Source organism: Anser cygnoides, chromosome 17 (genome assembly GCF_040182565.1).
Source record: "Anser cygnoides isolate HZ-2024a breed goose chromosome 17, Taihu_goose_T2T_genome, whole genome shotgun sequence".
Lineage (NCBI taxonomy): Eukaryota > Metazoa > Chordata > Aves > Anseriformes > Anatidae > Anser > Anser cygnoides.
In genome coordinates, this window is record NC_089889.1 from 8,154,035 (window position 1) to 8,171,839 (window position 17,805).

The 17,805-nt window shown below is 40.2% G+C and overlaps 1 protein-coding gene and 1 long non-coding RNA gene across 5 annotated transcripts in view; one reads left to right on the forward strand and one right to left on the reverse strand.

The window, feature by feature from the left end:
• Window positions 1–17,805, forward strand: part of LOC125182787 (uncharacterized) — a 37,329-nt gene that overhangs the window by 13,388 nt on the left and 6,136 nt on the right. The window contains exon 3 of the long non-coding RNA XR_010825578.1: window positions 5,319–5,461. This is a non-coding gene — a long non-coding RNA (uncharacterized lncRNA). The remainder of the gene's footprint in view (window positions 1–5,318; window positions 5,462–17,805) is intronic.
• The window catches only part of ZDHHC8 (zinc finger DHHC-type palmitoyltransferase 8), a 114,513-nt gene that overhangs the window by 8,292 nt on the left and 88,416 nt on the right, over window positions 1–17,805 (reverse strand). For 3 of the 4 annotated variants that reach the window (XM_048063888.2, XM_013173511.3, XM_066979127.1), the window contains exons 3-11: window positions 15,162–15,319; window positions 11,814–11,986; window positions 11,043–11,145; window positions 7,588–7,679; window positions 6,228–6,269; window positions 5,766–5,898; window positions 4,688–4,805; window positions 3,882–3,991; window positions 458–1,494 (exon numbers count right to left, since the gene is read on the reverse strand). In XM_048063888.2, the coding sequence (XP_047919845.1) occupies window positions 458–1,494; window positions 3,882–3,991; window positions 4,688–4,805; window positions 5,766–5,898; window positions 6,228–6,269; window positions 7,588–7,679; window positions 11,043–11,145; window positions 11,814–11,986; window positions 15,162–15,319 (1,966 nt within the window). The remainder of the gene's footprint in view (window positions 1–457; window positions 1,495–3,881; window positions 3,992–4,687; window positions 4,806–5,765; window positions 5,899–6,227; window positions 6,270–7,587; window positions 7,680–11,042; window positions 11,146–11,813; window positions 11,987–15,161; window positions 15,320–17,805) is intronic. The other variant, XM_048063889.2, reaches the window with a different exon arrangement.

Here is a 17,805-nt window from a genome sequence, read left to right on the forward strand (position 1 = left end):
CAGCTCTCTATGACAAGCACAATTCCCAGGACTTGCCTCAGCCGCCGTGTCCCTTAGTGTAGGGTACACTTGCACATGCCATGATCCTACCTTTACTTCTGTGTCCAGGCAATGGCTGGGTCCAGCCTCCATTTAGGCTGCAAACTAAAAGAACTTTTTGCGTGTAACAGGAGGGACAATTTGCCCTGTATCTTGCAAATAATTATCCAGTTCAGCTAACACATTAAACCACTATGAATTTTACAACTTAACCTTCAGTCCAAGTTACAACAAATGTGCAAACATTTTGTCATGATGTGGTTGCTCTGTGGTGTCACAGAACTGAAGAGCACCCACAAATGTCCCACCCTCACTGGCCTACAGTGAACACGTAACCTGGGCCATGCCACCAGGGAAATATCTGTGCTCAGTTGCAAGCAGGCTCTCATTGCTAAGCAGCTCCAAAAGCAGTACGTACCTTTGTGCTCCCACTGATTGCACCTCTGTAATTTCCACAGTGTTTACAAACGAGACAGCTTTCGGGCCTCCATAAGAGGGTGACCTAGGCATCCCTGTGGGGGACGATGGGACCTGGTGGCCTGGTGATTTGTAGGAGCCATTGCTCACCCTGCCCTGTAGTGCTTGATGGGACTGGACATTGTTATTAGCTAAATCAGCTTGAAGAGAGGTTGTGGAAGTCCTTGGTGCTCTTGTCATTGCACTTGAGAGTGAAGACACTGAGGACTGCAGTATAGGGTTCCTTGTGCTAAAACTGGTAGCAGCCATCAGATTGTCTCTAGATCCATATCTCATCGCCATGCTGCGCGGGTCTTCAGAGAGCGTGCTGACTTGCTGAAGGCTGTAAGAGCTAGGGGTGTCATAGACACCTGAGTCTGCAAACACTGAATCAGGGTGTGAGTGGAGGAGCTTCTCCCTCTCTTCCATCTCCTTCCTCTCCTGGATGGATGCCATAATGGTTTTGGAAAGGTTGTCATAGCGGACTGGTGAGGGGTCTCGCTGATGTGGAGCTGGGCCCCCCAGCACTGGGCTGAAGCTCTGAGGTGGCTGGCGCTGCAGCTCACTCCCCCGTAGATGGCACATTTTGGCTGATAAATATGGTGAGTGGTACCCGACAGAGCTGACTGCAGAATGGGCGATGCACTTCCTCCCCGAGGGCGACATGGGGTTTAGCAAACTGTCATATGAAAGACTCCCATTTCTGTTTGACAGAGAATTGGGAGAAAAGATGCTTTTGTAAGGGGTGGAAGTCGCCCCTTCGGACTTTATTGGATGAAGGGGCACTTTGTCTGTCCCTCTCCTGCCAGCAGATTTCAGGCTCAGGGATCGTGAATTGATGGCAAAGGAATCTATCTGGAGTGGGGAAGACTGATAGGTCTTGTGAAGGGAGCTCTTTCGGTAGCTGGGGATGTCCAGGCTTGGTTCAGACTGGTAGTCAAGGCTCCCGCCATCCTCTTCTATCAGAGCTCCTTGACTGTGTCCCTCCTGCATGGTGATCTAAAACAGAGGTGAGTATGAGAAACAGAAGACTATAATGCATATGTACAGGTTTGCTCTCCATGGGAGTGCACAGGACAAAAAAAAACATCAATGTCTTCTCGCAGACTCATGGCCTAGCTATGACAGAGGTTCATTATAAGGAATCTCCTAACTCCTGCTCAGCATATGGATAAGCACCTCAGAAGCAAGGAGTCAGTCACAGTAAGCGTTAAATAATATTGACTAATAAGTAAATCAATACACAGACACAATGAGAAAACTTCTAAACTGAAACTCTGTTAAGGTAAATCAGATTGTAATCAGATAATACTGCCCTTGGAAAAGCACTTTGCTTCAACTTTTCTAGAAATAGCTCATGAGTTGAGGGATGTCTGCTTTTGAGTGCTGAGTCAGTCATATCTTAGGTTTCATTTCAACACACTGGGGACCAGCACACTCTTAACCACTTTACTCAGAGCTATGATGTTCAATAATTCTGAATTTCAGGTCATAGGTCTTCAAAATTAAGCATCTGAGATTAATTAAAGTAGAAAGGCTCCTTCCCATGATTTAGACAACAAAATGAAGCAATCTTCTTTTTTTTTACTGCCTGTGTAGAAGAGATTAGCGACCTCAGAGAAGGAAACATAGGCCATAACTTATTTACTTGCATTGAAAACAGATAGAACTTCCCTTTGTTTTCACTCCGTGAAAGATTGCTTGCAGTTCTGTTCACTTAAAAGGCCATTCTGTGCTAAGCAAATAATTTTTGCTTCTTCTTTAAGGAAGAGTTTGCCATAATGCATAATAAATTGGCTGCACTGTCTCTACAGAGAATGATTATCAGCCACATATTTAAGCAGAAATGCAGACAATGCACTTTGTTCTTTATCTATTTTTTAAAGGCAAATTAACAAAATAGCATAACTTGCAAAAATCTGTTTTATTCCAATTTTTTCTTAATTTTTTGGTCTTTAACCTAGAAGATAGGGAAATATGTAAAACAGCTCACTGTCTTCTAGAGCGTGGTACTAAATTTGGCCTTCTCTGGAAAAAGGAGACCAAGTGACAGCCTGTAAAGGAGGAGGAAAAAGAAATGACGTAGCTTGTAAGTGTATTTGTGCTACTTATCCTTGTGATCCGATCCCTCTTTCCTAACAGCTTTCACTGCTCAAAAGCAGAGTTACATTGACAGGCTGAAGAACTGATAGGAATGAGACAACATGATATTCCTCACACAAACTACTCTCTTTCTCTCTGTACGTTATACTTAGATATGGTTTGGCACACAAATACATGTAATCCTCTCGGATTGCCAAATGAACTCATTTTTATGATATTCCCACTTGACTACTAGAAAGTTGTGATTACTTGAAAATTGCACAAGTCTACAAAGCTCTTTGAATGTACACCAGTCAGCTTCTAGTAACAGCACTTTTTTAGGCTGAGATTGAAACTGCAACCCTCAGAGTGGAGACGCTGTACTCCGTTCTCAATTCATAACACCACCCAGTCTCCTGGCTTAATCAGAACCTATCCTGGATCTATATTGTATCTATGTGTGCTCAGAGTATCTTCACTGATGTATAAAGATTTAGATGCATATTGAAAGCTATATCAATGATTTTCAAATCACTCTTCTCTGGTCCTGGAGGGAGAACTTGCAACATGTTCATGAGAAATAAGTGAAAAAAACAAGCCTATTATCAGTGAGTTTAGTTTTGTACTGTTCTTCCAAAGAAAACACTGTGAACTGTTTCAAAATTTCTAAGACAGGCAACATTCATGCCAAGGAAAAGGCTCTCTGTCTGGACCTCGGTTTTCTTAATAGGAAGAAAAGATGTGAAGTGCTGGAAGTTTTTTTCCTCCAATATATAATCCAAACGCTCTCACAAGGTGCTAAAGCAGGTCGAACATGAAGAATTTTCCATTAATGTAACTAAAATATCTCTTGGGAAGCTTACATGTTTTTTATGTTTTGCCAGCTGACATGCTAAGGAATCACTGAGCATGTTGTCTGTTGTCTAAAGGATGTGATGCAGAAAAGCGCTAAGCATGCCCAGCTTCCACTGAAGCAAATGGAAGTTGGCGTCTATGTCAGGAGAAGCCAATGGGAGGTGACACTTCTCAGCATCTCAGGATCAGGCTGAGACACTGGCCAAGCAGCTATGCATGCTTGCCAGCAGGGCACATGTGTCAAGCTCAACAAAGGAACGCTGCAAAAGCAGACATGTTTCCAAAAGAAGCATAACGAAAATCTACACTATCACACAACAATGCCTAATGTTGTTATTTGTATTTACGCTTTGACATTCACAAAAACCCTGTGGTAAATTTTTCCTCAGCTCCAAGTTGTCTGGTATTAATTGGGAACTGATTCTCCCAGGCTACTGCAGTTCATTCACCTGCTCAGCTGCAGCATGGTAGTGGACTTTGGGATTGTTGCTGAAAGCCGGCCGATACTTGTACATGGCAGGTGTAGGAGGGCTGATCAATTTGGGTGAAAGGCCACCTTCTGGAGAAGAAGAAAAGCAACAAACAATTTAGTATTAGAATGTATGGACAGCATACTATCATCCCTGAGTGCTTGCTATCCATGGCCCTCTGCAAACTGAGCTCTGTGCTGGAAAGAACGAGACTTGCAGTACTTTTGTGTATAATTCCACCAAAATCAACAGGGCCCCATGAGGAAATAACAGTGCCTGTGGCCAGATCAACAATCTAAAGAGAAGAAGAAAATATAATACATTAAAGTGAAATGACGTATTTTGGTGAGTAGTAATTTTGCCATATTTCAAATTACTGGTTATTTGGGTTGAATTCAACAAATAGTTTTGTCCGAAAAAGATTTCTTAAATAGTCTCAGAGCTTTAATTTAATCTTTTCATAAATGAAGTAATTGTTTGCAATGTCTAAGCATTTCACGTTAATATTTCTGATTCCTTATTTCAAAATGACATTTTTCATTTTAAAACTGATTGAAAAATTAAGGAGTTTAAAAGGGTTTAAAAACTCTCCAAACCGAAATGAAATATCCAGCCTAGGCTTGAATGAGCCACTTCAAGTCGACTTTTCTCCTTCCTGCTGTTTATTCCTCTAGCTCAGAACTCTTATAACCCACTACTGTTTTGAAAGAATACCACAAGCCTTTTAAAGAGGCTAAAATGTTTTCGTATTATTAAAAATAAAACTCTGATCCATGCAACTATACCTTCACTGGTTCCCAGCTGCCCTTTTAGCTCAGAGTACTTGCTTTGATCTCCTTTGGGTGGGAGAGGTGGCTGCACATCCATACTTTTATCCTCCAGACCTTCCAGGCTAATTTTAGACTGAAAATGACCAAAGAATCAATCATTACCGCAACTTGGTTAGATAACAGCATGTGTCAGAGTGCTGGAGTTACCAAAGAATGAGAACTACCTGTAACAACAAATATAATTGAGCATTCACTGCAGACAAGAGCTGTCATACCTGAAATTAGCATTGTCATCACAAGTCAGTATAATTTTAAATGCATTATCTTAGTCTACTTGGCACGCTAAATAACATTACCATCACAGTAATCATAGAATTATGTAGTTATCACAGAATTATAGAATGGTTTGGACTCGAAAGGACCTTAAAGATCATCTAATTCCAATCACACTGCCATGGGCAGGGACACCTTCCACTAAAATCTGGTTGTTAGTTAATATGTGGTAGAATACAATTGTGTTTTCTAGCATTTTCCAGCAACTTTCCAGGTAGCTCTCAGCAAGTAACTGTCCACCACAAAAATCTTACAAAGTGGCTTCTAATGAATCCACTACTTTTTTATAATCCTTATTTCTATTTCATGTCAGGAAAAATTAAACAAACAAACAAGAGGAGAGTGGAGAACTCAGCTTCTGACACAATATTCTTCACTGGACCACAAACCTCCCTACAGTCTGGAAGTTTGTAACTTTCCTCAAAGCAGAACAGCTGACCTGGTTCCCACAACATGGTAAGTTAGTTAAAATTAATTTGAACACCAGGAGGTGCAAAGTCTTGGGACATAAAGTAACTAACTATTGCAAAGAACAACAGCCTCTTCCAAAAGATGTCCAGAAGGCTGTTACTGGATCAAGAGCTGCTGTTATCAAATCTGTGTTACTTTCAGAAGATAAAGTGTAAGACAAGGGCTTAATCTCCGTCAATTTTTCCATGAGATGCATTATCTCAAGAAGACTTTCAATGATCAAGTTATTTCCAGGCTTGATAACACTTAAGACATGCTCTTCAAAAGAAGTGCTTGAAGACTACCTTACCTTGCTCCGGTTGAGGTTGGCTTGGATCCCATTGTCACTGATCTTCACTGTGATTTGTCGTTCAGATAAATCAGGTCTGAGGAAAGGAGGCTTCACGCTCACAGCTTGCTTCTTCTTGGGCTCGACTATATACCTGATTAATTGTTCAACAGTCATCATTAAAGTAAACTACAACCTAACAACTAGGCATAGAGACAAGAAAATCTTCCTACTTCCAGGGGATGATTTAAGGATGTGGTAGAATCTACATACGCAAGCTCCATTTATTTCAATGGATGTCAGCCCAGGTAATAATTAAAAAGCGATAAAAAAGATTTTTAGTGAGCAAAAGGAGAGGATGCATTAAAAACAAAAGAGAAAAGCAAATTTTGAAGCACTGATGGACAAGAACACAGTTGCACAGTTCATGTGAAGACAGAAAGAGAGGCCTACCACCAATGGAATTGATTTACTAGAGCTTACCTAGTTAACATGAAACAGCTTCCCTGCGGTGGAAGGTGGAGACTGGGGGAATAAGACCCAGCACATGGGGAATTAACATGGAGAAGATGATGTGTTGTCAGTTCTAGCTTACCACATTGTGACTTGTTTCTGTAGCTTGTTTAGAGTGTTCAAATAAATGGAGGAAAAAGAAACAGGCCTATAGCAAGCAACAAATCTGAAGGGAAATGGCTGATTTTAGACAGTTAATTTATTTCCCGTGGACTATAATTCTGTGAGCGCAGTTGGGCAGTGGTTGTACCATGTACAAATATCAAAATACACACACAGGCTTTCTCTGTTTTATCTAGTGAACAGGACATTCTGGTAATGATGGCTCAGTGACTTACAATATACAGGACAATTTGAACAGGTCTTCCCAAAACAGAAAAATACTGCTTGCTAGAAGTCTGAGAATAGCAATGATGATATTACTCACGCACCTCTCTTAACATGAGTATATCCCAACTTCTAATATTGAATTCTCTTAAAATATCTTGACCCGATTTTTAAGTTTTGGTAAGTTTGAGAAGCAGTGTCTTCACTTTAATACAAGTAACAGACGTTTAGAACTTATCTGTTGCACAGCAAAATAAAATAAAGTAAAAAGACACATAGTGGTATTGGTGCCTGGGATTGCTCAGCACCCTGAAAAAGCTCAAATAAGTCTTCTTGTAATTAACACGTATACAGACTGGACAGCTCAGCATCTAGGATATTTATACTCCATCTATCTATTGCATTAAAATCTTGATTTCAGGATGTGAAGGGATAAATCTATTTCCTCAAAAATAGAAAGCCATAAATAAAATCCTAAGGTCCATAATGTAGACCTGGTTGAAAATCTGTTTTATGATAATGAAAGTGCCAGTGAGATTGAAAACCACAGCTGCCTTAAATTAGATTCAAGTCTCAAGGGGAAAGGCCAATTTTAGATTCGTTCTTTCTTTCTAGTAGACTAGAATCCCTCACCTATACTCGGACAATGCAAAAAGTCATTTTGGAAATAAGATTAACCTACTGAAATTTGTTACTGAAATTCACTGGATGAACAAGTTGGTGAGACAAAGCTATCAGCTCTTGATATAATTTGATTTGCTCATTCCAAATACATATTTCTGGGATGAGGATTATGAATTACATGAAGAAAGCAACTGCTTTGACAGGTTACAGCCATGCAACAGTGAAGCAGCTACCACAGAGACTTCTGGAGAGTTTTGCTTTACTTCCCTGTCATTTCATTAATTGTCTTTCACTTGTGAGCCCAACAATGCATGTTTTTTCCCTTTGTCCCAACAACTCCTCCACCTCCATTATTCCCAGCTGAGAGCATTTCCCTTACCTGGGAGCCAAAGGGCTGCAGAGCACATGTTCCACATTTCCACAGCATCCTCGGGTAAAAGGATTCACTCCCCCTCGAAATTTACCTGTCACCTGGAAACATATTCAGGACAGTGCTCAAGCTTCTTGTTAAATAATACTCATCATCCAGCCCTCAGAAAGCCAGGGACAAGTATTCCTTGTTCTAACACTACTGTCCTTCCCAAACAGGAGACCATTTTACCTCGAATGTTGCTCCTTTTCCCTCCTTCTCTAACACACCACCTGCAATTGCCACTTCTAGCCAGCATGCACACCAACAAAAGATTCCTTCCCCAACACACTGTGATCCCAGTATATTTCCAAGCTGTCACGTTCACCTTCCAATGCTGTTTCCGCATGAGAGTTGTGCCTGCTGTCAGCCTGACTTCATTTTTTTGTCCCTTTCCTTCCCTGGTCACCTCCACTCCTCTACCCTGGCAAGTCCCCTCCAGACAAAAAGGAGTGTCAATTCTACATTCTCTATGTTGGATGCGATCAATGTTTCTACTAAAACAGCATCCTATCCCTAGCAGCAATCAGTATGAACCACTGCCTTATGTGGGAGGGTGCCAGGAACTCCCTGGTGATTACAATGCTTGCTTGGAAATTAGCTACTTTAATAAAAGTCAAGTCTCATTAGACTGGCAAGATATATTCAAAGCTTCACAAGCATTATACAGGGTTTGCACTCAACAGGCAGATACTTGAAAGTAACCATATGGGGATAAATACCAATAAAGCCAGAGAGATTAATAGTGGTTGCCGTTAAAAGCATTACTGTTGCTTTTTGCAAGTAATGCATTTTAATCAACTCATAGTCCTGATCAAGCACCAAGTTTAAAGAGTACCAGAAACACTTTAATTACTTGCACATAAAATACCAACGATTAAATGATTTTGCAATATATTATGCTGGCTTCTTTGATCTTCCATAGAACTCTTTAAAAGGCCAAGAGAGAAATGTTGGAAGTTCTGAGTGCTGGAAGAGTAACATGATGACTAAAGCATGGGCCTGGGACATTTGGCAAATCTACATTCATTCCTGGGCTTAAACTGACTTGCTGCCAGATATTGGCAAGGCAACTTCATCTCTCTCTGTCCAGTTTCTCAAACACAACATGGAAATAAAATTTCTCTAACTCACAGATTACATTACTAATTATATCAATTTGGTTTCTAAAGTAGTTTGAGATAGAGAGAGAAAGCAGTCTCAGAAGAAAGGGTATTTATTAACTATTCAGAAACTAAAAATACCAGGCTACAACCAGATGTTGGTTGTTTTGATTCCATTAAAGACTTTCAGAGGCATTCAGAAAGCTCACAAGAATCTAAATTCAGCCACTATGCACACCTAAGTCACAGTCTGTCTACTATGAATGCTCAAAACCTACAAACCGCAAAAGGAACAACTACCAAAACTGTACAACTAGAACACCACAAATGTCTGCATCACTGGCCTATAAAATGTAATCAGAAAAGAGGACAAGTGTAGGTGAGCATATATTAACTGGGGACCTGACAGCAGATAACTAACAGTGTGAGAAAACAGATCAATAGTAAGACTGCAGGAGAAAACTGAATGTTTTAAAGCAATGGCAAAGCAGATCTCTTATCTATCACTCCTGGTCTGGTGTCCTAATGACTTAGATAACCCTCCTGTGAAAGGCACCTGAAGGCTGGGAACAACCATCCTCTAGTTCCAGCTATGTGGTACACATGACTAGGCAGAAATTAAGACAACATTATATTTGATTTTCAGAAAATGGCACAGGAAGATGAGTTAATCTCTAGTGGTTTGGTAGCTCAGGAAACCAAAGCTAGCTAGGATGCTTTTTCCAATAGTTATTTCAATCAAGTTAAATGCAAAATTCTCAACCTATCTAAATGCCAGTGTAGCCAGAAATACAAGAATTAGATATATATTTTTAAATTAAATTTCTCCTTCCTCCTCAGCCTAAAATTTTCAAGGGCTATTTTAATCCCTGCACAGAGATGAGCCTAAGACAACATGATTTGGGCTAAAAGGCTAAAATGCCCTGGGTTTCATGCCACTATTGTTAGCACTATCAAACTTAATAGTTGGCCAAAATCAATTTTAGAATGAAGAGCAGCTGACTCCAATCAAGACTAAGATGGGCAGAGAAAAGCATTTAAAGATTTACAGCTACAGTAAGCCGGCTTTGTTCAAAGGCCATGTTAGGCAACAATTCAGGATGACTTCAGATTCTTTGCTTATGTTAACTTCTCACACTATTCATGGATAAAAGCTTTTATTGTCTATTGTGGGATGGGAGACAACCTCATCCCAGTTTACAAAGGCCTAGACTCAGACAGATGTCTTCAACACTTACAGCCTGTGCAGCAGCTAGACAAGCTACATAAGTATTCATCAGCCTGCAAGAGCCAGAACAGCGCGCTGCTCTGCATGGGCTAGAGAGTCCATAGATGCAAGAGCAGCATAAACACGTGTGCGAAAACAGTCAAAAAAGTGAGGAGGAGGTGGTGGTGGTGGGAAACGTTAACCAACCAACCAAACAAACAAACAAACAAAATCCAACAACAGAAAAAACAGGTGTATGAGCACAACTTTGGAGCTGTAAAAGGGTAAAGCATTGGGATATCCACAATTAATCAGCCTTGGGCAGAAGGCTGACAGTACTGTGTGCAGCATACTGGCACGTTGCATGCCCCAGCATCACGCTTTGTAACTGAGCTACCCCTTACAAGTGGCAGGGGCATGTTATCAATCTCATGACTAGATCTCTGTCATCTGTTTCATGCTATTCACGTGTGCATGCGTATAGGTCTGGATCACCCACATAGCGGCTGTGTGTTATATACACGTGAGTAACTGTAAGGGAACTGAAGTTTCACAGGCTTTTTGGCACAAGATGCTGTGCTGGCACTTGGTTTGGAGAAGGAAAACAAGTTAGGTCCACTGGCCTCTGTGCATGTGTGTGTGTATGCACAAGAACAAGAGAGACAAAGAGAGCAAGACAAAGAGCTAGCTCAGACCTTGTTATGTGCAGTGTGGGTTTGCTGGGGGAGTTCAAAATACCAGGAGACAGGGCAAAAATATGATTTAATCTTTTCCTTTCTTTCATTCAGTCTCATGATTTGTTCAGTCTGAGTCATAAAGTTTGAACTTCTGGGGTTGACGGTACTCACCACATAAAACCTATTTCAAGGCCATAAGTAGATTTTAAATGGTAAATAAGACTTTGTGGCTAAGAGAAGGGGGAAACCTTTGTTTGTAGTGCATTCAGGAAAAAAAAATGAAAAACTAGGCAACCTTCCTAGATCCCCACAAAAGCTCCAATCAAAGTGTTACTGTAAAGATATGGTTTTTTTTTTATTTTTTTTATTTAACCAAGCTGACCTTCCTTCCCAAATCAACATTTTAGCAACAAACACAGAGAAAGGATTGTTTCTTACCTGTTCATTGGTTGTGCGCCCTCGGGCCACTAGAACAATATGAAAACCAGTGAGACCAATGACTGGAATAAAGAATAACCCAGCCACACACATGACAGCCATTCTGTATCAAGGAGTTAAAGAAACTGGAGTGAGTGAAAGGAAAAAGATGTCATGAAGATCAGGGAGAGGAAAAATAGAAAAAATCTTGGAAATAGGGAGCATGTTCCTCACCTTTATTTAGGCTAATTAAATTTTATCGTAAGTCTATCTGTTCCTAGCCAGGGTCCTTATTCTTGAGATGGTTCAAAAATAAAGTGAACTTACTGATTCTTGCTTGAACCATCTCGTAAAGACTGTTCTGCCCTACACTATCAGTGTGAGTAGCACCCCTCAGAGACAGGGCTTCATGTATTACAGTAGCACAAAGGGGAACTGCCTCCAGGGTGAACTCTACTGTATTATCTGTTTTAAATACAGCAAACAGTACCAGCAGCGCAGATTCACACCAGTTTGAAATAAATACAGGGAGGCATTGCATCTTTTTGCTGGTTTGCCTTCACAATGGCTGAGACAGACAAAAGGTTGGTTAACGTTTTGGGGATAATCAATGGTTACATAGGTCAGATGGGTACAGAGGAAAAATTGTACTAAGCATTTACAGAGGAACAGCAATGGGAATCAAGAGAGGAGTAAATCTGCACCAGTTCCAGGAAGACAAGTCTTCATATCAACACTTTCACATTTTCCTCAAGGTCACCTTGTGTCTTCAAAAACCAAGAAGAAGGATACGTAATGGTGGTGTGAGCTGCTCCCAGCTTTTCCATATGGTTTAATACGAAGATCAGACCGAAGGTGAATACTCCAACCATGTGCGTACTTAAGGACAGCAAGAAGAGAAAAAAATAGCGGTAGTTCCTCCGTCCTATGCAATTGTTGACCCACGGGCAGTGATGGTCAAAATCCTTGTAAAGAAAGGGAGAGACGGAACAATATCCAAACAGTGAAAGGAAATACGTTTTTTTAGAGATATATCTGAACCATTGCCATGTAAAAACACATCAGGCTAGTTCTGCACCTTTACAAACACACTCTTTATAAGGACCAAGTGGTTTCTATATTTATGAATGGAGAGAGTTACTTCAGAGGTTATAGAATTCAAAGAGAGAATATAAAATAATAAAAAAACATGCTATTTATATGCTGGTAGCAGAAGCACTGACTTTTTTGTCATCCTTAGCACGAGGAGTCAATTAAAATAAAGTTATCATAACCTATAATATTTTGAAGATGCAATACTGGCTTCAGAATTCTCTCCCCCACACTTCTGTATTTATACGTAAGCTGAATGAATCCACTTTAAATAATAGTGGGCCTCATGAAAAAAATCTATTTTTTTTTCTTTTACCAAGCAGATCCCTCCAAATAAGCAATATCTGGCTAAGACACAGGCAAAGTTCTGGACAACTAGATCGATAGCTACGAACCCCAAACTAACCAGTTGTCCCCATCAGAAGTTCAAAGTACCTTATAAAGTCACATGCCTTTTAACAGATTTATGAGGTCAGCCCACAGACATCTTTCAAGAGCCTTTACACAGTTTTATAACCATGTAAATCCACAGCCTTCAATGTGACTATTCTAGATGTGCATAAGTGAAAAGAAGATCAGGTGCAGAGAAATAAGCCCTTCCTATTTCTGTGTTGTTCAGAGCAGATATTACGCACCAATTACATCAATACATTAATTGTTTGTTCTTTGTTTTGTGGTAATGCTATCTTTAAACATTCTCCAATGATGACAAAGCAATTTTTATATTTGTAAAGTCTGCACAACGTATTTACCAAAAATTGACAAAATACAATAAATGGCTTAGAACTTTCTCAAAGCACGTTAGAAAATCACAGAGGCAATTTAATGAAGATCATTTCAGGCTACAATGCTGACATAGCATGTGTCTATGCTGTGAATCTGGTTGTACACTGCCTAAAATATCCACAGATTATGAAACTACATGAATGCCCACTGTGAACACTTCATTAAAGAAAACAGAAATCTGACTACTTTCGTCATGGATTCATTTTTGAGTCCATCTGGTCACAGCGGGCTTTAGGTTTTAACTGATTTTATTTCTGCATATGTTGCCATTTTTTGTTGTTAGCTTATTTTTACCACATTGGCTCAAAAGTTTTTTGGGCTGTGAACTTTCATAGCGCATTCTAGACTGAAAGTGAAAAGATGTCAATTACAACCCTGAATGGGTCCCCCATGGAAAAGCCAGCAGAGTCCCTCTTACCACTGTCCTCAAGCTCTTCTAGAATAGACAGGTGAGTGGGAAATTAGGATCACAAGAATCAATAAACTACAGTGTTTAAGATCACTTTTTCTTAATTCAGAAGTCATTAATGCTTTCTGCCTGTATTCATTCACAGCAGTCACAATTTAATTATACAAGCAGAGTTTCTTTCTTGCCCACCAGAACAGTAATACACATTGAACTGATCTGACCATCATAAAGCTTCTTGAGAGCTAGGAAAAGTCACCTTGTGTTCTGCTTTTTTATTTAGGTTACTTCTGGAATCTCTCCCATTTTCATTTCTGCTGCAGAACTGACTCCCCTGGAGGCCCTATGGCAGCATGAAATTGCAAGTGTTTATACCAGTGAGTTCTGGGCAATCGTTTTTTTCTGAGAAAACTTCATTAGTTGAAAATGGATTTTCATGCTGAGCCACTGGGGAGGGCAGAAGAAAGAAATTCCATGGGACAACAGAATTTATCATCATCTAAACAATCCTTGGAATCTAGAATTAGTGAAAACACTTATGTTTTAAAACTTAGGAATATATGAGTCAGGTTTTCTATGAAAAATCTAGCTCTATTTAACAATTCACAGCAGTCTAATGAAATTGTGTGACAATGAATAGTTTGTGGCTATTTCCTTCCACCCAGGGTCTTCAGTAGCTCCCGACTCTCCATCTTCTCAGACACAGCATTCTTCTAAGGTCTTCCACAACAGAACAGGCTTGTCCTATCTATAGATGTTTAGTAGGCACAGTGCTGCTTCCAGCTAATTATAACTTAGATATATGTTGCCCTGGAGGAGAAAATAACTGACACAAGATAAACCCAGTCAGCTTTTCTCAGACAAGTAGCTGTGCTGCTTTCTTTGGGACTATTTCCTTGCTTTTGGCAAAAAGGATTAGTACAAAGATGGTGTATACGGCATTCCAGCTGACGATGGTATTTTTTGCCTTTCTGATTAGCAATTTCTTTCATTTTAATGGCATAGCTGAATATATTTTAGACATATTAAAAAATTCATCTTTCTATTGAAAACAGCAACAACAACAACAAAAACTACAGAACTTGCAGCAGAAGTATCCTCAACAAGTGGAATTTTTAGCTCAGCAATAAAAATATTCCCCCTGGCAATACACTCTGTACTTAGAAGTTTAGGAGACATCTATAGCCCAAAAGCACACCTTACTGTTTGGGGATTTTTTTTTCTCAATCCTGTGTGCTTCACTGAGACCACAGGGCTACCATGAAACATGAAAGGCCCATAATTCAAAGGGACCAACATTAGAGGCATGACTGAGTTCATGGTCTGAGCTGGGGTGTTGACACAAATGTACAGCCCTATCACTGACTGGGGACCTACTCACTGGATTCTGAGTTTGGTTTTCCTGAAGTTCATGTGCACCCAGTGAGCTTAGGGTTCATCATTTAATTTGGAACAAACTGGTGCCTACATTAGTGGGCAAGCAGACAAGCTAGAACGGTTCACCCTGGATTTTCTGCTCTCTTGAACTCTGCCTCTGCATGAACTCTCCCATTCACCCCTTTTTATACATTCATGATCCCTACACTACCTCCAGGAAGACATAGCCAGGATTATAAACTTTTAACCTAATTATCACTGGCAACAAAGCTGACATCAAGCGCTACTGCATATGTAACATACATCATAACTGAGGGCTATGTTCCAAATGATACCAATTGGTAGGAGACCATCAACAAGGCTAGAGCTGGGAACTTTCAAAAATTGAAATACTGGGGGAAGTACCCATCTACACATTTCCAGTAGTGCATGCAACCCCATCACTGAGGCACAGCCAACACAACCAACAGAACGGTTACCTCAACACAGTTGTCACAGACACTGCAGTGAGAGCAGCGTGGAGGACGGTAGAAGTGGCAGGTGGCACACCATTTCATCCGTACTTGGATTCCTTTAATCTCCACATTCTTGTAGAGTGGAGCTCGGAAGTCATCATCTTTATCTTCATCTTCATCTGCTGCTCAATGCAAAACTAAAAGTTAGTGGAAATAACAGCGGGTAAAGATGAAAGATCTAATCCAGGAAGTGCCTTGGATATAGGGGCACTGCATGTGCTCTTGGGCTTGTCAGAGAAACAGAGAGCTGTGGAAGTGATGGACTGTCAGAACAGGTTGTCCTGGCTGCAGAACACTTCAGTGATCTGGGCTCATTTCGGCACCCGAGGCAACGCTCCCATGGGAACGCCAGGCAGCCAGTCCAAATCCTGGACAAAGAGAAGTGTTTGAGTCTTATCTTAGCCAGCAGTTACAGCCGGAATGAACAAGATGAGAGTCAAAGAGGGGATGGAAATCCAGAAATCACCCAAGCCCTTGCTGCAAGAAGTTCTGCTTTCAGGATTAATTCAATGCTAGTCTACCGGCACATAGAACAAAAGAAATTACATCAACCAATATTAAAAGAAGGTTATTAAAAGAAGGTTGTGCTAGCTCAAACCCCAAAATTAACCCAGATGACCCAGAGGGGTGTTTTGTCAAGCACTCTAGTGTCAGCCCCCCACCATCCCAAAGACCAGTTGCTCCAGGGAACCTAATGCCACAGTGAGAAGCAATTTGTGTGCCCGCAATGAGCCCTGTACCAGTGTCTGCTTCCTTATAGCATACCCTGTGCTCTCTTCTTCAGTGCGTGCCCTGAACGCTCTTACTTTAGTAGCTTTATATAACTGGTAAGATCTCACCTCCCTCAAAGGCAGTATGGTCTAGTGACCTGAGCACAGGACTGGAAGTCAGGAAGTCCTATATCCTAATTTTCTCACTCTGTGACCTTTGGCTATTCATTTAACCTCTTTTTGCCATTAGTAAGATTGGAATGACAATATGGCAGAGTTATGTTATTATGGACAACCCTGTGGTGGATGGGTGATCATCTCCACTAAGCGCTGCCCTGTTGAGAAAACAGACCATTTAAAAATAAATTCAAAAAATAAAAGCCAGTCTAGAATGGACAAATATATATCGGGAAGAAAAGGAAAAATGAGAATGATGTACATGGAAGTTCATCTTTTATTCTAGATACCTGCAATCTTTATTTGTTTCCTTTTGACAGAGAATATGTAACTAGTTCACATCTATTTAACACCTGGTTAAACACTGCAGTGCAGCTGGCATTGGTTGACTGGCTCCAAATTAGACAAAATTTGATAATATTATCCCAGTGGGGCATCAATAACTGTCATGTAGTTCTATATTAAATCTTCTCTAGATGTGTTATCCTTATTAAAATGATCCAATTTCCATTGACTTCAGGAGGAGTTTCTCCCTTCACTCAGATGAGCTTGGGATCTGACTCAGCTACAATATTTACCTTGCAAGAATATTCTCTGGGTTAATGTTTGTGCATGGAAGCAGACTGCCATACTGGCACCGTTCCCTATAATTTTCCTTCATAACTAATCAGTGGGACTCTTAGTGGGAGCTAGACTCTAAATCCCTAAGGGCACTTCTATAAATACAATCTGTGGGTTCTTCAATACTACAAAGTGGTCCATGCTGCAAAATACAATTGTGGGCATACAAAAACAAGATACTAGAATGGTCAAACCATTTAAGTTCTTGTAAAAATACTTACTATGCAGACATGCAGACAAAAAGTCTGTACGTTGTATATACCTATAAATACACCCATATACCTATATAGGTGTATACCTACATAAATACATTGAATTTGCAGAACTGACACACACTTGAAGAGTTTTTATAAAATAGATTCACATAAAAAGCACTGGAAGACAGTTTGTGGTTGGTATCTGTAATTAGCCAGAAACACATATTGCCATTATCAATCTAGACTGTAAATCAGATTTGTCAGGGAGGCCCCAATTTCAATGACTTAATACTTCCCTTTCTTGTCATTCATTTTAGCGTGTCACTGGCAACTCACTTGCACAGAGCCAATCCTGATTCATAACAGGATCATTCAGAGAGACAGCAAATTACAAAATGATTCAAAAAAGGAGTAATGGAACTGGGAGTTTAATTCTGGCCCTTTTCAACAATACAAGAAAAAGCTGGGTTTACTTCTCATCTGTGCCCCAAATTCTCTTTGCCAGAGAATCTGTAAGCTCATGGGATACAGCTAGATAAGTCTTTATCACCAGCCTTCAGTCATCTGAGCAGAAGAATACATTGGTAGAAGACACTATCTTACTACACAGACTCTCGTACTCTTATCCACTGACACAAGGCAGCCAAATCTCCTGTTTATATAACATCTTATGATTTTTGGCAGCTTTCTTAAAGGAATCATGTGGTTTCAAAAGACTCTCTGCTTTTGTATTGCTTTTTTCTTTTGTTTTTGAAGTAAATTTGCAACCATCAGAAATGTGCTAAAAAGCTTGAAAATTAAGAAGATTAAATCTGCAATTTCAAGAACAGAAAGCAAAGAGATCCATTGTATATTCATTTTAAATCACTCCTACAATTTTTGAATTCTTTGGGTTGGCAGCTC